This window comes from Hyalella azteca, unplaced genomic scaffold (assembly GCF_000764305.2).
Source record: "Hyalella azteca isolate HAZT.00-mixed unplaced genomic scaffold, Hazt_2.0.2 contig5438, whole genome shotgun sequence".
In the NCBI taxonomy this organism is placed as follows: Eukaryota; Metazoa; Arthropoda; class Malacostraca; order Amphipoda; family Hyalellidae; genus Hyalella; species Hyalella azteca.
In genome coordinates, this window is record NW_025935628.1 from 538,224 (window position 1) to 563,740 (window position 25,517).

The 25,517-nt window shown below is 40.9% G+C and overlaps 1 protein-coding gene across 1 annotated transcript in view; it reads right to left on the reverse strand.

Annotated features, from left to right (window-relative positions):
- Positions 1–1,514: 1,514 nt before the first annotated feature.
- Positions 1,515–25,517, reverse strand: part of LOC125177892 (homeobox protein Hox-A3-like) — a gene marked incomplete at its 5' end in the record, with an annotated part of 49,224 nt that continues 25,221 nt past the window's right edge. The window contains 2 exon segments of the mRNA XM_047880485.1: positions 1,515–2,865; positions 4,004–4,161. Coding sequence (XP_047736441.1) covers positions 1,735–2,865; positions 4,004–4,161 — 1,289 coding nt within the window. The 3' untranslated portion in view covers positions 1,515–1,734.

A 25,517-nucleotide genomic window follows, 5' to 3' on the forward strand; every position in this document is an offset into this window, starting at 1 on the left:
CAGTTGTGAGCAGCAGCATACCGTTCAGTTATGAGTAGCAGCATACCGTTCAGTTGTGAGTAGCAGCATACCGATCAGTTGTGAGTAGCAGCATACCGTTCAGTTGTGAGTAGCAGCATACCGATCAGTTGTGAGTAGCAGCATACCGTTCAGTTATGAGTAGTAGCATACCAATCAGTTGTGAGTAGCAGCATACCAATCAGTTGTGAGTAGAGTACATTGTCATGGTGTTACTACATCGTTATCATGGTACATTGTCATGGTGTTACTACATCGTTAGCATGGTGCTACATCATTGTTTTACGTCGATATCATAGTACTGTACATTGTCATGGTGTTACTACCAATAACAATTATTTTATAATAATGAAATAGTTATTTTCAACTTTCAACTTCAGATCATACTACATACCTGTATGTGATTTGACTTAAACCCAACATATTCAGAGTCCATCTGATTTTTTCGATACTTAATTATCTAAAAAAAAATACTATTATTCTGTTGCTTTTAAATAGTGATAATTTCAGGTTATACATAGTGATGGTTTCACAGGCTTAATTATCATGCCTCGGTCACACAAGTTATTCACACAAGCATAATATTTAAAATACTTCACTGATGTTAAGATACTAGCAAATCGGACTGAATTCACAATTAAAATCATGTGGACAGAACACACTTTGGCTTTTCCTTTATACTACGGAATGAGAAAAATAACAATTTTCAAAAGTCATCAACAAATTTGGAAAAGCCCGGAGACTGGAGTGCCATATTGTCTTTCTGAATGTGATCTGTGACGCGTGTCTCAATTTGCATTATAATTATGAAAAACACTTTTATATAAAATGCGACAAATTGGAATTTTAATAGCTCAACGTATTCACGGCTTCACGTTTTCCAGTCCTTCATCCGGTTAAGTGAATTTTTATTTTCATCAAATTATCAGGTGAATGCATGCATCTTGCTTCTCTGTTTTCTGATTCTCTTTTGAGAATAAACAATAACATGCATAAATCCGACACTGCATCATCATTATTGCACAAATTAAAACTACGCTGATATCATTTAGGAAAATATACTTTCTCGGGGTAAGAACAGAAAATTTTCTTACTTTCTTCTTCCTGAACTGCGGATAATGAATCAATGATGAATGTCGCCGTGCCATCGTCGGCCATAATTCGGCTACCAGCCACTACTTCTGATATAATGCCCAATATATTATCCTTCACTAAAAAAAGAATTGGCAAACTTTTCATTCGAGAATTTTATAAAAGAATAATGGACGTAAATATCTTAAATATAAATGAAATTTAATTCCATTAAAATGCCTCTTCATTCATTAGATTCATTTACGGAAATATTTTCAACATTTTTAATTTTTTCCATTGAATTAATCGGATAATAACAGGTTACATGTTTTTAAAGTAACTCTAAAATAAAATAATTGAATTATTCAAATAATTTCGAAATGCAGTTGAATTTTTTCGTACGTTGGGCATTAGTTCACGTGCTACGTGCACTGTAATGTAACCTAACTAGGTACGTGGAACAACAATTGAAAGTTTTGCGTTTAAATCAGAAACTTAAAAAAGTCTCATGCCAAGCTATTTTCAAAGCGTATACACTTGGAGGTTTGCGTTTGGGCCAAAATTGCGTAGCGTGATATATAACGAATTTACGGTTGAAAATAAATTAAAGTATGAATTATTCATAGGACTTTAAGTACTGCAAGGTTAGGCGACGTACGGTCTGTACAACGTCTCAGCGTCCTGTCCGTTAGTGACCAACGTAGTGACGTCACTTCTATTTACGTTGTTGTTGCAGATAACTTGCGTCATGCCGCTAGTTTTGCCCCCTAAGCATGGAGAGTCCATCGCCCCCTTATTGACAAGGCTGTTGACCGCCCCATTGCCTCCTGTTTTGAGACCAGGACTTTTGAATGATTTCCGATGGCTTTTTTTGAGGTTGACTGTTGAAGAATCCGGCGAGCAAAGCGAATCTGAGGAAGGACGCATGACCTCCTCGGTCTGGTTTCTGGGATCACAAGGTATCACAACCCCAGAGGGGAGAATCAAACCCGCTTGTGGGGATTGTATGGGGGATATGTTGTTAGCCAGCAAGGTATGTTGGGCCTGAGATAGAGCGATGTTTGAGGCGAGGATGGGAGGAGATGTTTGAGTTGCGGATGCATGACAAGTTTGAACGATTTGTGTTTGTGGAGGAAACGCTGGACTGGATGAGTGGACCAATTGAGAAGACTGTGTCATTAGGGGACTTTGAATCAAGCCATTTTGTGACGCCATAGATACGCTGGTGTTGTGCAAGTCAACCGTGGTGGGATGGGTGTGAAATGGCTGGTCCTCATCTCGGTTGTGGTGTGGTAAACTGACAGGGTTGTTACCACCACCAAGCGATCCAATGATGTTGATGTTATGCATCATGTTGAGCGATCCCCCTAGGTGGTTTCTCACCCCGAACACCAAGCTGGGGGTCAAAGCTCCCCCATCCACAGAACTCACGCTAATACACGCCAGGGTTGACGGTAAACTAACCTCGTTTATTTCTAACTTCGTCTCCCCATCGTCGCCTCCACCAGCCGCGTCATCTTCGTGCTGCACGTCGATCTCCTCTTCGTCGGAATCGTCGGAGAGACATTCTGCGTGACTCGCGTCTGCCACGACGAGGGACGACGAGTTTGCGTCGTCAAACGACGGTGACGGTGACGGCGTACAGCTTCTGTTGTTTGTCTTGGAGGAGTTGGTGGTAGAGCAGCAATCCTTCTTGGAGGTTTCCTTCTTCTCGGCGCCTGAAGGCTTCTTGCTGCGCTTCCATTTCATGCGCCGGTTCTGGAACCAAATCTTGACCTGTCACGGCAGACAGGACTACGTAAGTCGAGGAAATAATGGAAAATGAAATCACTTTTAATTTGTGCACTACGAAATCAATTTTTATATGGATGAATTATATTGTTAAATTGTATTCGATAGTTCAGACGCTTCCATACGAATTACAAAGAAAGTGCTCAATATACTTCCCCTCCAGAGATCCAGCACCCCTCAAAGTATCCCCTGACCTACCCTCGCATGAGTTATTAAACCCATCAATGTTGCCCAAGTATCTTATACTTGTTGTCACGTCCTACAGTACACTACCCTTCTCTTAACACGTTGACTACGATTGCTTCATCTTGTACTATTATTTCATTCTTTGTACTGTTTTTAAACAGGGTTGCCAGACGGCTATTTTTCCGGACAAATTCCGTGATTTCCTTTTTCTCAATTGCGTTGGCCATCTAAAATTTATGATAGGGGTACTTCCTAATTAAATTTTGAATACTTCAAAAAGAAATTAAATGGAATTTTCATAGTGGAACCTGCAAATAAACTAGTATATTTGGAGTTATCGGCCTTTTTTGGCCTTTTTAGCGCATTTTCTCATTTATGGAAAAAATGCACTATTGTGCTCGCCATGTCCGTCTGTCTGTCTGTCCGTTCGTCTGTCCGTCCGTCCGTGACCTCAAGTTTTCGTCGGCGAGAAAAAGCGCTCTCTGTCACTCACTGCAGTGAGTACTGAGTTATATTTTTTGTTCTCGGATTTGGTCAATTTTAGGTAACCCGAATTATGAACCACTACGTCCTGGAGAAATACATTTAGTGGTCGTGTTAATGTTCGTAGTCAACGTGTTAAAGTGTCTTACTACCGTCCCCAAGTGTCCCACTACCCTTCCCTTAAGGGATCTCACAACCCACCCCTTTAAAGTGTCCCAAGAACATTCTCTTAAAGTGTCTTACTACCGTCCCAAGTGTCCCACTACCCTTCTCTTAAGGTGTCTCACTACCCTCCCCAAGTGTCCCATTACCCTTCCCTTAAGGTGTCTCACTATCCACCCCTTTACGGTGTCCCAAGACCCATCTCTTAAAGTGTCTTACTACCGTTCCCAAGTGTCCCACTATCCTTCCCTTAATGTGTCTCATTACCCTCCCCAAGTGTCCCACGTGTCACCTGGGTCTCGGTAAGCATGAGGCTCGTGGCGACCTCGAAGCGCTTGGGTCGGGACAAATACTTGTTCTCCCTGAAATGCTTCTCAAGCTCCAGCAACTGCTGGGACGTGAACGCCGTCCGGGGGCGCCGGGTCTTGCCCAGGAGCGGGTGTTGGCCCACTGCAATGGGGGAGAGGGGGTGGGTGAATACAATGATGATCATGATGATCATGGTGATGCTAGTATAATAGTGGGTTTGTAAACTACTATGAGGATGGTGATGTTAGTAAAAATGTATTTGTAGACTACGGTTATAATGGTGATGTTACGAATAGTGGATTTTTAAACTACGATGATAATAGTGATGTTAGTAGAAGTGTATTTGTAGACTACGATCATAATGGTTATGCTAGTGATAGTGGATTTTTAAACTACGATGATTATGGTGATGCTAGTAATAGGGAAATTATAAACTACGATGTTAATGGCGATGTTAGTGATAGTGGATTTGTTAACTACGATGATAATGGTGATGTTAGTAATAGTTTTTATAATTTCAACGAGTATGAATGTGAGAAGAAAAATATCACTAAAACAGTTACAAAATAAAATATAATGATGATCATGGTGATGTATAGTAATAATGGATTTGTAAACTACGATGATAATGGTGATGTTAGTAATAGTTTTTAGAATTTCAATGAGTATGAATGTAAAGAGAAAAATATCAGTAAAACAGTAACAATAATGATGATAATGGTGATGCTAGTGTCCGAGAGTAGGTCGCGGAAACAAGTCCTAATGTGTTTACCAACAGACCTAGTTAGCTATTGAGTCCACGAGTCAACATCTGATAGACACGTGATAGATCACGCGATCAAGACCGCAGTAGTGGGCGGAAGCGAACGTTATAAAAGGGCTAGCAACCTAAAGCAAAGCCCCCAGTAGCTGATGAGCACTCCGCGATGTAGCGTGTAGCTTGAGTTCTCCGACCTGACGGTCGATGCCGAAGCTTATTCTTCTGTATCGCAACTCTGTATAACCACCCCGTATACAAGATACGTTATCTGGACTTGTGTGTCTTACTTATCCCTCACTACCTTAGTCAACGAAACCCGATCCTCAGGTAGAGCTTAATATAACAAGAGCTCAATATCATAGTTTGTAGTTAATTTACAACCTGTGACAGTGGCGCCCGAACTAAGTGATAACAGCCGTGTTTTCTTAAAAGTGAAACTCGACTGCTTGACTATAATTGTGAGACTTTAAATACGGTGGTGAAGTGAAAGACTTTTGAAGTGTTTGTGATTATAGCAACACTGTCGCATAGTGATTTTCGTGCGACCAAGCCTTTCAACGGATTGTTTCTGCGATGTTTAACTCATTTAAACGTCTGAAGAAGAGACCAAGAAGACATTCATCTACTAATTTCTGCAGCCGAAAACGATGAGAATATTCATGTTTTGTCTGGCGCGTCTTAGTTAACCTGCAACGTCAAGACTTTCGAGCCTACAACTGACGCAGAGTAATTTGAAGCGTCCACGCATTTTTCTGCGTTCTCTGAATCCGATACAACATGCAGAGCCAAGAGCGTCTACGAGAGCGTCTACGAGAACGTCTACGAGAGCGTCTACGAGAGCGTCTACGAGAGCGATTACAAGGGCCGGCATCAGCTGAGGGCGCCTATACAAGCGTCCTACAACAAGCCAGCGGTGTCGTAAGAAGGTGGCAGCGAAGATGGCTACGACTGTCGATGGCAGTCAGCAAAGGAATCAACAACAAAAAGCTAAAACTTCACATCATATAGAGCAACATTTCTACAACAGCTACAGCGGGTGAACGCATACAGCACCTCAAATTGAGTTCAACAACATGCTGTGCAAGATGAGCATGTGAAAAGAAGAGACGGCATAAACAACAGAAACTGTCAAGGCATCTAATAGGGTCGCCGGACTGAAAGTTGAGTAATCGTATTTATACTACTGTTGTACATCCACAGGTAGCAGTGCTTATGATTCGCAAATATTAGATGAGTCTCGGGAAGGTATCAAACCTTTACCGCATAATCAATGTAGCAAATGACCATTTAACTAATAATTTTGCTACAATTAAACGCTCGATAGACTTGAATCTATTTTTTTGTACGATTTTGTATTTATAACACGTAGCAATATAACACGGAGTGCTCATCAGCTACTGGGGGCTTTGCTTTAGGTTGCTAGCCCTTTTATAACGTTCGCTTCCGCCCACTACTGCGGTCTTGATCGCGTGATCTATCACGTGTCTATCAGATGTTGACTCGTGGACTCAATAGCTAACTAGGTCTGTTGGTAAACACATTAGGACTTGTTTCCGCGACCTACTCTCGGACACTAGTGTCATAGTGGATTTATAAACTACGATCATAACGGTGATGTTAGTGATAGTGTTTAGAATTTCAATGAGTATGAATGTGAAGAGAAAAATATCAGTAAAACAGTAATAATAATATATTAAAGAATAATATTAATATTGAAGATCAATGTATTATAAGAAAACTAAGGATTTGAAGGATAAGTATGGCGGTGGTGGATGAAGATTATAAAAATGGATTCTAATAATAGAAGGTTCAGTATTTAAATGCCATTTGTCATTTAGAACCACGCTACTGGAGACAAAAGCCGATAAGTTCTAATTAACTTAAAAGTTCCGAGTTAAAATAAGAGTCCTAATATGAATTTTAATAAGAGTCATATCAAGAAGTATAGTAAAATTTTAAATATAAGTAATTTTATGAATTATAATTTGAGTGGCAATTAGAGTAACAATAGTTCAGTAATGAGAGTCATAATGAGATGATGAGAATTTAACAGACAAAAATTAACAGGCAAAATCGCTGTCCATCGTACAGCCATCGCATGGTGGTTTATGGAAGGCCGGTGCTCTGCCTAATTAAATTAACGTAATTGAAGTTAATGTAATTGAAGTTAATGCAGTAATTAAGGTTTTCAGCGCCCCATAATTAAATAATATTAATGAGATAATTAAGGTTGTAACTGACTCACAAATGAGGCTCTGATTTACAATTGGGTTGAGTGACCTCAGGGAGATCATGTTGATGAGGCCTCATCAACATGCCACGTCAACATGCCACGTCAACAGGCCACGTCAACAGAGACTTCATCAACAGGCCTCATCAACAGGCCTCTTCAACAGGCCTCATCAACAGGCCTCAACAACAGGCCTCAATAACAGGCCTCAACAACAGGCCTCATCAACAGGCCTCATCAACAGGCCTCATCAACAGACCTCATCAACAGGCCTCATCAACAGGCCTCAACAACAGGCCTCATCAANCACTCACCAGAATTACAGCCCTGAACCACCGTCGTGTCACTTTTTTTGACCGTATCTACCGACCGTATTATTTTCGATGTATGATTAGTTAGCATTATCTCATTTTACATCATTTGGACTAACATAATTTAATTACTCTTTAATTATGTATTATATCTAATTATATATAATAAAAGAATAACCTGAAGCAAACAAGAGATCGTCTAAAATTCCATATTTTTCACCGGAGGCAGCGGAAATTTCCTCGCTTCTTCTTCGAAAGGTAAAACTTAGCCGCTCGTTGAGCCCTGACAAAAAAGAACTCGATATTGAGTTGCGAAAGAAAAATCCGTGGGGGGAAAGCGTGGAGCGAGCAAGATAATGACGGCCCTCTGAGGGGTGTTGTTCTGTGTCTGCGAGAGGGGAAAACGCCCGCTGGCTCTTGTCCTCGGCAGGGAAATTGGGCAGATATTTGGAGGGAAATTTGGAGAGGTTTTTAGATCAGGATATTCAATCAAGAATTGCTTTCAAAGTCTTTAAAATTTGTTTTTTCAGTCTTAAAGCAGCCAGAAAACTTTCAGCCTATAAAAGTGTGATCTGATCCTATCAAACGTGTTCATTAATAATGCCTCACTTTAGTTTACTCCATTTGAGATCCTGATAAATTAGGCTATAATTTCTAAAGGCGTTCCATTAAATCTAAGCCCTGCCTGTAACGTGATTGTAGCTCACAGTCTTTTCTCGCTTAACAGCATCATCGAGCAGTCGAAATTTTGTAGACAATATTGCCTTCAAAAACCATAATAAAAACGATGACATGGATAACGATAATATCTGTCTCTTATACACATCTAGATGTGTATAAGAGACAGCCCATATCCCGTCTATCCCTTGCCAATCATGGACGCAATTACGCTTGATTGCTCCTCTGCCACAATCACTGAGATGGTGATGCTGGTGATGGTGAGTCGTTTGATGGTGATGTGGCCTATGGTGAAGCTTGTGATGGTAATAGTTTGATGGTGATGTGGCTCATGGTGATGCTGGTGATGATGAGTAGTTTGATGGTGATGTGCCTATGGTGAAGCTTGTGATGGTAATAGTTTGATGGTGATGTGGCCTATGGTGAGGCTTGTGATGGTGAGTCATTTAATGGTGAATCATTTGATGGTGATGTGGCCTATGGTGAGGCTTGTGATGGTGAGTTGATTAATGGTGATGAGGTTGACTTATCGGATGCTAATTTCTGGATAATCTTACTTCATTCAAATGTTATCAATAGCTTTAAAATGTTATAAAAACATAATAACTAATTGAATCTTCGGACAATAATTAATTATGAACTGATGTCGTGATCGTTTCCATCTAGAGGAGTTTCATAGTAATTAAAGCGCTAGTCATTTCTTTAATTATAATAATAAAGAAATAATGAGTAACAATGATAAACAATGAACACCCTGAGCCTCCCCAGCATTTATGTTCAGTGTACAAGGTTGCGCCTACAAAATGTGATGCAAATGCAGATTTATGAACGTAATCCTACATCTATGCTACGTTAATCCACACAATACTAATGTTCTTTCATCTATACATTTATTCTTTACGTATACAACACGCGTAGAATATCCAATAGCCGCTAAAATCAATACCGCTTTATTATGGTGACGCTAAGGCAATAAACTCAATACGGTAACCGTAACCTCACGCTACGGTAACAGTAACCACATGCTTCGGTAACTGTAACCTCACGCTACGGTAACTGCAACCACGCTACGGTGACTGTAACCTCACGCTACGGTAACTGTAACCACACGCTACGGTAACTGTAACCTCACGCTACGGTAACTGTAACCACGGTAACTGTAACCACACGCTACGGTAACTGTAACCACACGCTACGGTAACCGTAACCTCACGCTACGGTAACTGTAACCTCACGCTACGGTAACCGTATCCTCACGCTACGGTATCTGTAACCTCACGCTACGGTAACTGTAACCTCACGCTACGGTAACCGTAACCTCACGCTACGGTAACCGTAACCTCACGCTACGGTAACTGTAACCTCACCCTAAGGTAACAGTAACCACATGCTTCGGTATCCTCACTCTCTTTGTCACGCTCAGGGGTAACAGGTTCGGCGCCGTGACTATTGATGTGACGTACATTTTTGTTGACAGAGCGTTAAGCAGTGCCGACTGAGGGAAGCCGACCGAGGGTAATGTGAGGGAACAGATGGCCACCAGAGGGTAGCCAACGATATGGCTGACTTCGTAACGTCACTCTAATAGCGTCACGCGAGGCCAATATGTTACAATTGCCATTTCCGTGACGACCAAATGAGGCAGATGAATTGGCAAGCGAAGGTTCTATTGAAAATAATAACTTGCATGCATATGTATTATAATGAAACTCAAGATATTCTTTATCCAATTGTTTAGAAGGATGTAGGTGCAATTGATAATGTATAAAATATGCCTTGTACGCTGGGATTTTAAAAGTCAAGAAAAAATGACATAACACAAACATTGTTCGAACTTAAATCGTGTTAAAAGGTCGCAATTAGTAAAAAAATTTATTCAATTAGCGCAAAAAAAGAGGATTCATCCAGAGTAAATTTTGAGAACGGTATTTATATTTTCTTATTCCAAACTATAATTGAGGACCTGAAAAAAACGTTCATAAGCCCTCAAGGAGTATAGGAGGTATAAACGTTTTCAAAAATTATAAGCAAACTAAATATTATAAAAATTTAAAACCTCTTAAAAATTACCCTAATGTTCCAAGGAGTGCAAGAAAATGTTTAAAAATGTACCATAATGCCGCGTGCGAAACATAATTGAGCGAGATTAGGACACACGCGACAGCTGAGTAACCAGAGCCAACGTCACGCCAAATTGTCGCCTCGCCGTGGCATATGGCAAGCCAAAGGCTAATTAATTTAAGCCATAATTGGCACTCTTATCCACACCAGTCACTCCATAAGATAAATAGGAACATTTATAAAGTGAATAATGTATTGGAATACCTTATGATAGATGGAAAACAAAAATTGTAAATAAGTTCAAATATGTGAAGATAAAAAATTTATTCCGGCAATCTTAATGCTTATTGCCGACCTGAATTACACTGAAAAGTCATCGTTATCAACGAAACTTTTGCTCGAGTTTAATCTTCGATGAAAGAATGTGAAGCATGGAAATTTAATACTCGTATGTGAACGTCGGGTTATAGAAAGATATTGGAAAAGGCAGTCGGATGTTGCAGAAGCTATATATAACTTTAATGATGGAGTAGAAGGTTTCAGTTCTAGTTGGTTTGCAAGGAAACGGACATCTGAACCCATAAAAATTCCGTATCTCTATCTTATTAATTATGATCCTGTACTTGAGAGAACAATGACACTACACGGTCTTCGTCCAAAAAATCTGTACAACTGCATCGTTGCTTAACATTTTCAAGTCAGATTTGTAAAGATTTCAGTCTCCAATTGAGGGAATATCAGAGCATTTCAAAGCATACGGAAAGAATAAGTGCAAATTTCTCTCGTTCCGAATAAGTACCTCCGTTGCCAATGGAGGCTTAACAGCACAATAGGACTCTCATGAAAATTAGGGCCGCGTTAGCGCCGGCCGCTCGTCGGCCGCCGGCGAATCGAGCGTCAACCAGAAGTTGCAGACAAACTCGATGGCAATGGCGGCGTATCGTTAGCGTTCGGCAAAAGCTGATGTTTGTTCAGCTCAAAGATTTACGGGGCCCAATCACACGTCTCTCAAAGGATGTTATAGGCCCGGCAAAGAGCCACATCTTAGGCCCAGAAATGGCCCAACAGCAAACGCGGCCGAATGGCCCGTTGCGAAATCGCAGTCGTTATAGCCGCGCTAGCGTAACTTTCCGATCGTTTGACGGCAGCGACGACTGGCGATATCGGCGATGACGATCGTTATTTCGGTGTCGTTGTTGGCTGTTTGCGACGATGTTGTCGTTCTTGGTGCGAGCTTATTTATGATTTTGTCAGCGTGCGCTTCTTAATATGCACTTTGAAGGAAATTATTTCAATTACTTCGGGCTCATAAACTAGTTGATGAAAATTAGGTTCTGATTGGAAGACGTTGATTTTAACCACTTCGTGTAGATTATCATAGCGTCAGCCTTAGGTTAGGTTAGGTCAGGTCAGGTTAGGTTAGGTTAGGTTAGGTTCTTTAGACCCTAAAACCAGCTCCACGTCTCATGACCCCAACGTCAGCTCCACGTCTCATGACCCCAACGTCAGCACCATGTCTCATGACCCCAACGTCAGCACCACATCTCATGACCCCAACGTCAGCACCACGTCTCATGACCCCAACGTCAGCACCACGTCTCATGACCCCAGCGTCAACACCACGTCTCATGACCCTAACGTCAGCACCACGTCTCATGACCCCAACGTCAGTACCACGTCTCATGACCCCAACGTCAGTACCACGTCTCATGACCCCAACATCAGCACCACGTCTCATGACCCCAACGTCAGCACCACGTCTCATGTCCCCAACGTCAGCACCACGTCTCATGACCCCAACGTCAGCACCACGTCTCATGACCCCAACGTCAGCACCACGTCTCATGACCCTAACGTCAGCACCACGTCTCATGACCCCAACGCGTCAGCGCCACGTCTCATGACCCCAACGTCAGCACCATGTCTCATGACCCCAACGTCAGCACCATGTCTCATGACCCCAACGTCAGCACCACGTCTCATGACCCCAACGTCAGCACCACGTCTCATGACCCCAACATCAGCACGTCGCCAGTTCGACCCTCAATTGACGTCAGCAAATTTGCGCAATGTTGGGCAGATGCGCGCGTCGCGGCGCTGAGATATTGCCGCTGATTTTTAACTGTTTGCTCGCCTTCTGCCGCGCCTGACTTACGAGCGGCCTAAACAAGGTGGCCTATGCAGCCCCTGGTGGGAGGGGGGGGAGGCTATTGAGGGAGGTGGGGGGCTGCCCATTGGGCGGGAGGAGGAGGATGGGGGAAGTAACCCTTGCCGGGGGGAGGACAGAGGGAGTAACCTCTGGCGGGGGGAAGATGGCTTATGGGGATGCCGGGAGGAGGGGGAGGACAGTCCAGGGTTACTCCTGACGGGGGTGGCCGGGCAATAGAGGACTTGGGGAGGACTTGGGGAGGACTTGGGGAGGATGGTGCGGAGGATGGTGCGGAGGATGGTGCGGAGGATGGTGCGCAGGACGATTCAGGAGGGCGGAAAAGGATGCGCTAACTATACTACTGAAACTTTAGCTTGTGTAGTAGTATGGAACATCTGAGTATTAAGCGAGACGAATAATGGATTTACGGGTGAAATTGACAAGTTCTTAGAATTTGATAATGAAGACTGAAATTTTATTCGAAATATTTATTTAATTTCGAAATACAAGGCTAGATCAATGAGTGAAATTTGAACATCACATGCAATACACATTAATGAATTTTGTAGAGTTAAAAAAAATTGAATTAAAATTAAAAAGAGTTTGATGTAATAACAGGTTGGTTGGTAAAGGGATTTTATTTTCTTGGAACTTAAGCCAGAATTAATACAAAACTAATTCCCAATGAAATGATATTCGTCTCAATAACTCCACTATTGTGAATAGTGAAGTGCACTGTTAACATGAGCCCCACTTAATCTGGAATATTATGATCAAAAGATTAATCGTTCTCACAAACCTCACTATCTGAAAAGTGGAAATATAGATCATCAAATAATTTATAATTGCTCTATGAAATTAGATTCGTCAGCAAACTTGTGATGGTTGTGTTACTAACGATCATCAAAGAACTTGTGATGGCATGAAGAAAAATTATAATGAAGAGCTGAAAAGGATATAGAAATAACAACCGTCAATTAATTCCATTTCAGTTCGCTATTCTTGATCGCGATTTTCAGCGATGGGAAGGGGAGTTATAGTATTATAGTATATCAATTAGTATTAGTAGTATTAGTATATCGATAGTATCAGCAATTTCATGTGTACAAAATGGGAGAAAGTAAATGGAAAAATAAATGGAAAAAAGTAAAGTATGGATGGAAGATTCAAGAAGGAATGAAGAAATGTTTGAGAGCAATGAAGGGATATTTTATGTGAATAATGAAACGATGTTACAAAAGGAATGAAGGGATGTTATATGAGGAATGAATATAGGCTATATAAGAACAATGACGTGATGTTATGAAAAGAACGAAGAGAAGATGTAAGAGGAATCAAGTCATGTTATATTAACAATGCAGAAAAATTTTCAACGAAAAGATGTTATATGTTAATGGAAAGAAATTATGCAAACTACGAAGAGATATTATATGGGGAATGAAGATATCGTATACCAGCAACGAAAAGATGTTATATGGGGAATTAGAGATAATATTCACGCAGCGGAGAGACGTTATATGGGGAATGAAGAGATCTTATACAAGCAGCGGAGAGACATTATATGGGGAATGAAGAGATCGTATACAAGCAGCGGAGAGAAGTTATATGGGGAATTTAGAGATCGTACACAAGCAGCGGAGAGATGTAATAAAAGGGCGAGGAAATATAAAAGAATGACAAGAACATCAGTTAGGAATGATACCAGGAGGAGGTGGAAAGTCGGGAATGAAGGGTGGGACAAAGCAGTGTGTGAAAGGGAGCCGGTGAAAAAGTGAGTAAGAGGTATAAAGAAAGGGAATTAAATCAGAGGAAAAGAGGAGAGGAAGAGAGAGGTGGGAAGGAAGGGGAGCAGGATTAAGATGTAACGGGATCAGCACAAATGTCGATGTTAGGAGCGCAAACATGGCACGGCTGGCGGCCGCGGCCGTAACTGAATTAGCGGCGCTCAGTCGCGCGCACAACCGCTTACGACGTCGTAAGTTGTGTGCTGGTCGTAAGTTGTGTGCTGGTCGTAAGTTGCGTGCTGGTCGTAAGTTGTGGGCTGTCGTAAGTTGTGTGCTGGTCGTAAGTTGTGTGCTGTTCGTAAGTTGTGTGCTGGTCGTAAGTTAATTGTGTGCTGGTCGCAAGTTGTGTGCTGGTCGTAAGTTGTGTGCTGGTCGTAAGTTGTGTGCTGGTCGTAAGTTGTGTGCTGGTCGTAAGTTGTGTGCGTAAGTATGTTCTTTGGTTGGACAATCTACAGTCTTCGTTATTTTGCGTATTTCTTTCAAGTTGTTTTGCTTATGACGGAGCCATCTATTCGATGGACATCACAGTGACGCTCGTATAAATTGATTAAATTCACAGAGGAGACATCCTCACTGACTTCCTGACAGACATAAATGTTAATTATATAATCTATCATAATTAGAAAATAATTTGGTAAAATTAATTAGAGTCAGGTTTGAGCTACGTGTTGCCAACGTGTCTGAGTCATTCAACACTGACCAAGTTTTCAATCTTCAGTGACGTGTTGCCAACGTGTCTGAATCATTCAACACTGACCAAGTTTTCAATCTTCAGTGACGTGTTGTCAACGTGTCTGAGTCTCAACACTGATCACACCGCCAGTCCCCAGTGACATGTTGCCAACGTGCCTGAGTCAGTCAACACTGACCAAGTTTTCAATCTTCAGTGACGTGTTGCCAACGTGTCTGAGTCATCCAACACTGACCAAGGCCATCACAGATTCATCGTAACGAGCGCACAAATCAACACGATATATCATAATCCTAAGCTCGACTCGCAAACGAGATTGTCGTTTGATACGAGATTGTCGAAGCCAAGATTGAATTAAGTTCTTGTTAATTGGCCTGATGTCTGTATTGATAGTTAGCGCTGGCAATTACGGTGGGGCGAGAAGAGCTCAGACTAATGAGGCAATTAAGTGAGCCTGTCACCTAATTAGAGTGCAGCTCGTTAGAGCTCGGCGCTCGAGGCTCTTTAATGAGTAGGCTACAATGCATTCATGTACTGAGTGAAATTGACCTACACTAACTCGTATATAAACAAGCGTTTATATACGATTAACTCGTATATAAACAAATGTTTATATACGATTAACTCGTATATAAACAAACGTTTATATACGATTAACTCATATATAAACAAACGTTTATATACGATTAACTCGTTTATAAACAAACGTTTATATACGATCAACTCGTATAAAAACACATCTACACACTCACACATTTACTGCCGAGATTGTGAACATTTTAAACCCTGAGTTTTTATTTATTGGATGTAAGATAATTAAGTTACGAGGAATTATTAATTGAATCTAACTAAGATAACAGCGATTTTTTCCGAGTTGGAAATATTTATTGAATCTGAGATAATGTCCAGTTTGTCTAAAGAGAAATTATTTCATTATATCTAAGATAATTATAAGCTTATCTGAGGAGTAATTGTTTATTGAAGTTTAGACAAATACGAGTTTGACTTAATGCAACGCAGCATTCACTTGCAATTTAAATTCATCGGATTTAAAAATTCTATATGAAAAGTATATGGTGACGTAAAAAAATAATATACACAAATGTCATTAAAGTTTGTTGTCTCTGTCTGTTTGAAGCCTGGCCAGGATAGTTATCATGTCGGGATATTTCCTGAAAATAAAATTTTTTGCCGAAAACAGAGACAGCAAACTTGTTATTTGAATTTTTAAATGCACATGTAATATTAAATATGAAATTATTTTTTTTTCAAATTTAGACCTGAGGTGAAATGATACTTCTATGGTCTGTGTAAAATGCGTGTTTGAATGGGTTTTCTCTAATTATCACTCATTGGATTAAATATTATTAATAATAACGGGATTGACGGGAATCCGGATAACGGGGATTCCAAATTTGCGTTGATTATCGTTTCCTGTCAACGCCTGACTAGCCTGCCAGTATATAATAATTAAGCAATGCAAAGTTAAATCAATCCTCTAACATTTACTCAGTGCGCAATATTTTTAATAAAATTCAGCAATGGTAACGTAAGAAAATACTCTATTTCAGTCTGTTTCAGAAAAGTAAATAACTGCTGGCAAATTCGAGGTAAAATCAACTGATGTGCTGGAAGTGTGCCTTAATAGAGTGCATGAGAGCCGCTCTCAAAGCAGATCTGAGCACAAGAGTGGAGATCTGGGCACAAGAGCACCGATTTAACGGCTAAGCGGCTCTCAAAAGGCCGGATGATAGGATCTATAGACGTCACAATAGCGGCAGTCACCATCGCTTCTATAGACGAAACAATGACTGGTGCACAATGAGATGTGCTTCAGGCCAGTGTGGATGGTGATGCTATAATGGCATGGTATCCATTAGGGCGATACGAGCCATATAAATTAGTGCTGCATTCATATAAAGAGTGACAACACAAGCTGCCGCTTGCCTGATTTATGTCTATAAGCGGGCCAAAATGTGCGCTTTAGAGTCACCGAGTCTATAGCCAATATTTACCTCTAGGAAAACCATAGTTTTTTTCTGTATGGTGCTTGAGGAGCGGTAATTTATAACATATTGATGGTCCTGTAGGGTGAGTAATGCCAAGTATATTTATTGTAACAACAATATTTTGTAACAAATTATTTATGACAATAATTGATAATATATTTGTTCCGTGCGTCTTGAGATCCATCTTGTGTGCGTTTTGTGACGCATCGTGCTTGCGTTTTATGACGCATTTTGCATGCGTTTTGTGACGCATCTTGCACGCGTTTTATGACGCATCTTGTACGCGTTTTGTGACGCATCTTGCATGCATTTTGTGACGCATCTTGCATGCATTTTGTGACGCATCTTGCATGCATTTTGTGACGCATCTTGTACGCGTTTTGTGACGCATCTTGTATGCGTTTTGTGACGCATTTTGCATGCGTTTTGTGACGCATCTTGCATGCATTTTGTGACGCATTTTGCATGCGTTTTGTGACGCATCTTGCATGCATTTTGTGACGCATCTTGCATGCATTTTGTGACGCATCTTGTATGCGTTTTGTGACGCATTTTGCATGCGTTTTGTGACGCATATTGCATGCATTTGGTGACGCATCTTGCATGCGCTATGTGACGCATTGTGCTTGGGTTTTGTGACGCATCTTGCACGCGTTTTGTGACGGATCTTACATCGTTTTGTGACGGATCTTACATCGTTTTGTGACGCATCTTGCATGCATTTTGTGACGCATCTTGCACGCGTTTTGTGACGCATCTTGCATGCGTTTTGTAACGCATCTTGCATCGTTTTGTGACGCATCTTGGATGCGTTTCGTGACGCATCTTGCACGCGTTTTATGACGCATCTTGCATGCGTTTTGTAACGCATCTTGCATGCGTTTTGTGACGCATCTTGCAAGCATTTTGTGACGCATTTTGCATGCGTTTTATGACGCATCTTGCATGCGTTATGTGACGCATCTTGCATGCGTTTTGTGACGCATCTTGCACGCGTTTTATGACGCATCTTGCATGCGTTTTGTGACTCATCGTGCGCGCTTTTTGTGACGTATTTTGCGTGCGTTTTTTACGCAACTTGCGCAAGTCTACGGACACGTGCGTCGTGTAACGCACGTGTCGTAAGACGCAATCCCGCTCGAAAGATTCCAAAAATAATCGAACAGAGCTAAGTTTTTTTCTGTTATGAAGTAACCTACTTGCATCGTAGGAGTTAGGACCATCGTAGAACTTACGACGATCTTATAACTTACATTCATTGCGAAATCTACGATCATCGTAAATGAACTTATAACTTACGATAATTGTAGGACTCAATTACGATCAATTTCATAAACGTAGCATAATTTGTGATCATAGGGCATCATAACTTACGGTCGTTACAAATTAACATTTTATGTTTTTCTAAATTAAAATTTTTTGATACCTCAGTAAAGGACTGGAAGTTTTTTGCACTTTTTTCACAAAGATCTATTGTAAAGTGTTTACAATATTGATTTATATAACTGATTGTGTAATTCATGTGCAGCGAAGCGACTGGAATGGTGGCCACTTCCAGTGAATGAAAACTGGGAGTAATTCATTGAGTGCTGATGAATGGGGTGAATGGAGTGACGCAGGCAGCGATGCGTGCGTCATTTGTCTCACCTCGCTAGCCGTTCATTGTGCGCGTCACCGCAGCCAATGACGCGTGATGACGAACTTTAATTAGCGTCACCGCAGCCAATGACGCGTGATGACACACTCTGATTAATATGGGTCGCTAAGCGCCATGTCCTTATGTCAAGTAGGGATGTCCTTGTTTATGGTCACGCTGATGCACCGCCATCATTGTCCACCGCCCTTAAATGCAGAAGCGTAAGGGCGGATCTTCAGATCATTCGTCAGATCATTCGCGTATCGTCAGATCATAGATCGTCAAAAACTAAAAACTAAAAACTAAAAACTAAAAACTAAAAACTAAAAACTAAAAACTAAAAACTAAAAACTAAAAACTAAAAACTAAAAACTAAAAACCGTCAGATCATTCCGCCGAATGCGAGAAAGTTCTCGGGTATAAATAGTTTCCTGTCACTGATCAATTAGCGGTATCCTTACCAGATTTCAATGTAAAGGCAACTATTGCAGTAACTAAACGTTTCGTCTTGTAAAAATCAAGCGGCGTATAATCAATTCTGACACCTGAATATCACTGTTATCATTGTGCATCATTGCATCATTGTGATGCATGTGCAAGCATGGTGCTGTTCATTGTTAGGGATAAGCGAATCATGCATAATATTTGTTAACATTTTATGGATTTAGACGAGCTTGAATTTTTGCAAGGAGAAACTCATTACGTATAGACTAATGCACGGAATGTTAGTCAATTAACTAATTTATCAAATGTAAATGCAAGCCTGCCTGAGGGAACTATTATATGAAATCTTGCATAATGTGCGATAAATCTCTGTTGAAATATAACTATTTATCCTAACTCGACTGCTAACCAAAGAAGCTTGACAATTCAGCAACTTAGACAAAATTCAGTAAGGCGCTGCGACATTCATATGCATGTGGTTTCCACTGAAGAGTCAAGCCATAAGTAGAGCCTACTATATATGGTACCTTTGAATGTATTCCACTTATTAACGTAATTATTTTATTACCCAAAAATATTAATATGGTTACAAAATAAACAATGTTTTCTCAATCCTGTTAGTAATCAGTCACCTACTTATCGATTGATACATCGATACTTAACTGAGGCGAGGTCTGATTAACGAGCCTTCGTTTAGACCATTCAGGTTGTCAAGGGGGGGGGGGCTGTGTGGAGGTCTGAAGTGTGAACGTGTGTAGTGTGAACGTATGGTGTGTGGATGTTGGGAGTGTTGTTAGTTTCATTGAGTTAGTTGATTACATTAAAGCTTGCTCGTTGAATGGCATTACACGCTTCATCAGTTCAACGTTTCTGTACGCTTTGCTGCAGACATTTGTTATTATTTATCTTAACGAGTTACTTTAGACATTTGTGAACTATTTGATGTAGACACTTGAGTAAGATTTCTGTATATATTCGTGTACGATTTGGGATAGACGTTCGTGAACGATTTGAGATAGACATTCGTGTACGATTTGATATAGACATTCGTGTACGATTTTATGTAGATATTCGCGTACGATTTGTTATAGACATTCGTGTACGATTTGTTATAGACATTCGCGTGCGATTTTATGTAGATATTCGTGTACGATTTATTATAGACATTCGTGTGCGATTTTATGTAGATATTCGTGTACGATTTGATATAGACATTCGTGTACGATTTGATGTTGACATTCGTGCACGATTTGATGTAGACATTCGTCTACGATTTGATATAGAGATTCGTGTACGATTTGTTATAGACATTCGTGTACGATTCGATACTGCAGCCAATACTCGGCATGGCTCGCCTGCAGCCAATACTCAGCATGACTCGCCTGCAGCCAATACTCAGCATGACTCGCCTGCAGCCAATACTAATCACTATTTTTTCATATAACGCTGAGATTATCTTTCATTTTATTTCACTATTATTTCATATAATAAATCTGATTTAAAAACATGATTTCATATAATAAATAAATAAACTTCAGTCGGCAGAAATACTTTCAACATTCATAGTTCTTACACATACACGATGTACAGCTATCATCCGATAATACAAGTCAGTTCTAAATGCTTTAAATTTAACGGACATAATAACATTACATTCATCTAAGATAACAACAGTTCGTGCAATGGAACAAAAATAACTGATGTAAATGTCTTGCTTAATGATCAAGTGTATAATATGTAAATGTATATAAGTTATGTATATATATGAAAATGTATATATGTTGCAAGCACCTCCGTGTCTCAATCATTGCCCATATAAGGAAGATAACTACGAAATAATAATAATGATAATAATGAAAATATATGTCGATAATAATGATATGTCAGAGTTCACAGTTGTTAAATATTTATAATGATATTACAGCGGAGATCGCAGTCGTGCGATATGTTGATACCGATGATATAGCAGATATCGCAGTCGTGCGATGTTGATACTGATGATAGAGCAGATATCGCAGTCGTGCGATGTTGATACCGATGATAGAGCAGATATCGCAGTCGTGCGATGTTGATACCGATGATAGAGCAGATATCGCAGTCGTGCGATGTTGATACCGATGATAGAGCAGATATCGCAGTCGTGCGATGTTGATACTGATGATAGAGCAGATATCGCAGTCGTGCGATGTTGATACTGATGATAGATACAGTATTCGATGACTCAACACTGAATGACAGAAGCCATGAGTTTTACGAGCGTAAAGTCAGTCAGTCCATATGTGTAGTTTCTTAGGCCGACTACACGCACTTTTAATGGGCAATATTAAACATTATTTTAATCGAAATTTCGTCTAAGTAATTCAAATGATGAAGTGATCACTCGTAGTAAGAAGAGCAGCACTATATAATAGCGTCAGAGAGAGCATCGCTAATATGAGCGAAAGAAAGAGTATATCTAATATGAGCGCAAGAAAGAGCATCACTAGTAGCGCAAAAAAAAATCGCGAATGTGAGCGCAAGAATGAGCATCGCTAATATGAGCGTGAGAAAAAGCAGCACAATACGTGCACCTGATAAAGCAACAATCATAGTTAAAGAAGAGCAGCACTAATGAGAGCACAAGAAAGATTAGCACTGATGTGAGCTCAATAAAAATAAGCACTAATGAATGAGCAAGAAAAAGCAACACTAATGTGAGCTATAAAAAGCAGCACTAATGAGAGCGCATGAAGAGCATCACTTATATGAGCACGAGAGAGAGAGAGCAGCATTAGTGTGAGGGTAAAAAAGAACAACACTAATATGCGCGCGAGAAAAATCACCACTAATATCAGCGATAAAAAAGCCGCATTAATGTATGAAAAGGAAAGAGCAGCACTAAATGTGAGCGCAAGAAAGAGCAGCATGCACTAATATGAGCTCATGACAGATCAGCAAGCGCAAGAAAGAGCCGCACCAATAACAGCGAAAGAAAGAGCAGCACTAATAACAGCGCAAGGAAGAGCAGCACTAATAACAGCGCAAGAAAGATCAGAACTAATATGAGCGCATGAAAGATCAGCACTAATAACAGCACAAGAAAGAGCAGCACTAATAACAGCGCAAGAAAGAGCAGCACTAATAACAGCGCAAGAAAGAGCAGCACTAATAACAGCGCAAGAAAGAGCTGCTCGCAATGGCCCAAAAGACGCCGTTTTTGGCAAGCCCCGCGGAGGCCAATTGGTCGTGGCGCTCGCTACATGTCCTAATTTGGCCATCTCGAGTCGTAATTCATCGCTCAGCGTCCATAAATCATCGTTGCACTCCAATTCTCCGAGTGTATCGCTCTTCTTTTGCTCAAACATCAAATCTAATTAATGAGAATGTTGGCGCACTCCTTACTTGGCGATCACTTCACCGCCATGCCTTGGCTCGCCGTTTGGAGCCTTGATTGGTGAGCGACGACGAGTGATCACTTCTCCGCCACGCCAACCGGGCCTAACTCGTGATTGATTCTTGCCACGTCGCTGCTCCCCGGGTAGCAATCGTTAAAGGGGGCTCCTCTCCCCCGATAATCCGATTTACGACAACAAACGAGACAATTCGGCGGACAACTAATTATGCCCTCCATGGCCGGACCAAGACCAATTACTTGACCGCCCCAGCGCTCTAATTTGATTGAATATTGGTTCGGTCTTCGGGCGGCCATGTTGGCTCAGCCGTCGAGAATGACGTCACTCACACAAATTAGGACGTCAAGATGGCATGAATGTATCACATATACCTACTTCTGTCACATATACCAACTTATGTCAAATGCATCTTGTATATCAGTCGTGTATATTCAGCACAGACTAGAAAATATTCATACAATCACAAATAAAGACCGAAGAAACACATTAATACGATTTACAATGATCACTATTCAAGTACATTCATTGTTAAGGCATGAATGAGACTACAAAAGTTTTAAAGAACACATTTACGCATAAAAAAATGATGTTCAGATCGAATGATTGTTTAATTTCCCATGTTCTATGCCGTACGAAAAATATAATCGAGTCCGAGACGGGCGATTTAATCGGCCATGCCTCGACCATCTTTGATCCCCCTGAGATTTTCAATAAAATTCACGTTGACGAATGTTTACATTCGAAGAATTCTTCATTAGGGTATTTTAACGACAATATTAGAAATTAATTCAATAATATTACATGAATGAATTATTTGACGTTCGTTCTGCCAGTTCACTTCATGGTAAAAAATCAGAGGAATTTCAAAGCCTATTTAGGCCAAAAAAATAGAATGCTCTCATACACGATTAATTGAGGTTCTGATTATGTACCTTCACATTCACATACATTCTGAGATGAAAGCTATATTCCCTAGTCTTCTAACATGTAAGAACCGAGTTCGCACCATACATCATTCATTCTTCTTTATACTCAAATAAATTCGGTCAGGCGGAACCAAGTTTCCATTCCGCATTCCTAATCACTCCAGACCAGAACACCCCCCTCACCTGACCCCCTCCTTTCATTCACCCTCCCCTCACACTTCTTCCTCCACCCCCTTCCCCCTCGGCCATGCAAATAGGCCTGCAAAGAAATAATTGGCGCGGCCTTCCTCCGAGGCGTGCAAATGAACGCAGCTAAGTCATGGCGCCGCCGTGCGCTCTCACCTCTAATGAGTATAACAGCCAAACAGCCGAGCAAACACGCAAACACTGGGTCAAACAGCGGACAAACGGGCTCTAAATAGTGAGTCAGCGAGCCAAGCAGAGTGAGTCTAAACGGTCAAACAGTCGAGCCAACACCGGGTCAAATAGCGGACAAACGGGCTGTAAATAGTGAGTCAGTGAGCCAAACAGAGTGAGCCGAAACGGCCGAACAGCCGAGCAAACACTGGATCAAACAGCGGACAAACGGACTCTAAATAGTGAGTCAGTGAGCAAAACTGAGTGAGCCGAAACGGTCAAACAGTCGAGCAAACACGCAAACTCTGGTTCAAACAGCGGACAAACGGGCTCTAAATAGTGAGTCAGCGAACCAAGCAAAATGAGTCGAAACGGTCGAACAGCAAAATATTTCATCAGGTTACGAGTAAGAAACCATCGGGGAAACAATGAAGTCACGGTAGCTATTTGTCCACTGATGGTAAATTTACCTTCCTTGGTAATTACGCTTAGCGTAATTGTTACGTGAATAATGATCCAAATATGGTGCACAAAAAGGCGAATGTTACAAAGATCTTGGTAGTGCAATCTAACATCAGTGGAATAATCAACATACTCATACTGTGGCTAGCGGTTAATTTATAATCCCCATGCAGATTTACTTTGAAAGCCCCGTACAGATTTACTTATGGAGCCCCATACAGATTTACTTGAGAAGCCCCATTCAGATTTTCTTTGGAAGCCCCATGCAGATTTACTTCAGATGTCCTATGCCGATTCATTTTGGAATCTTGCTAAAAACGTTCTTTTCAAGCCTATGAAGCTTTACTAAAAATGTATAACTCAGTACTCACTGCCGTGAGTGACAGCTAGAGAACGCATTTTCTCGTCGACGAAAACGTGAAGTCATGGATGGACAGACAGACGGACATGACGAGCACAATAGTGCATTTATTCCATAAATGAGAAAATGCGCTAAAAAGCCTTTCGAACATTGACTTTGCAAATCCTTTGGACATTAAACGATGGCAGGTGCCATCAAAGATGACGCATCTCACTAATAGGCTGTGCAGACATCGGCCATAAAGCGTCTTGCTGAGCACTTGGTAGCCATTCAACACTTGCTTGCATCATAAAACTTAACAGCTCAAGCATTTATTCCCGTCTATTTATTACCATTACGGCTAATGAGCAAAGCTTCTCGGGGCAGCCAGGCTCGACAGATGTGCGGGATGGTGCAGTAGATTTGGGAGACCGTGGCAGGGGGTGGGGATTGGGAGTGACTGAGGTTCTGATTAGGATTACAAGTGAATGAATTAAGAAGATTTGGGAAACGGGTGTAAGGGAATAGGGATTTGAATGTGTGGTAAAGCTCAGACTATTAGTGATGAACTTTTATAAAGACTGGGAACGGAAGAAATCAAAGTAGGCCAGATATGTACATATATTAAAAAAATATAACTCAGTACTCACTGCAGTGAGTGACAGAGAGCGCATTTTCTCGTCGACGAAAACTTGAGGTCACGGACAGACGGACAGACAGACAGACAGGCGGACGGACGGACATGGCGAGCACAATAGTGCACTTTTTCCTTAAATGAGAAAATGCGCTAAAAATAGACTTAGGCTATGAAAAATGAAATTGAACAAGTGATCAGAAGAGGAGTGAGGGAGATTCGCGTTAGTGAAAGAAATCTGTTGTAAGAGATCGAAAGATCTTCATGGGAATTGTTCTTGATTTAGGAACATGTTGATGACGGTGGACGTTGAAGGCGGCGCATCAGCGTGACCATGAGTGATGACTTCCTAAACTTGACATACGGACAATGGGATGACAAGATGCACATACCATTAATGGTTGAATATTGACGTTTGGGGTGCTACCATACCAAAGATTTTTAGTAGGGTCAAATAATGTTATCATTTAATCCTACTTAATGTTATTATTTGACCTATTAAACATAAGGGTAACCCCCAAAATTGGGAGTAACTACTCAAATAAGGGTAGTTGTGAGTGAGGGTAGTTGTGAGTGAGGGTAGTTGTGAGTGAGGGTAGTTGTGAGTGAGGGTAGTTGTGAGTGAGGGTAGTT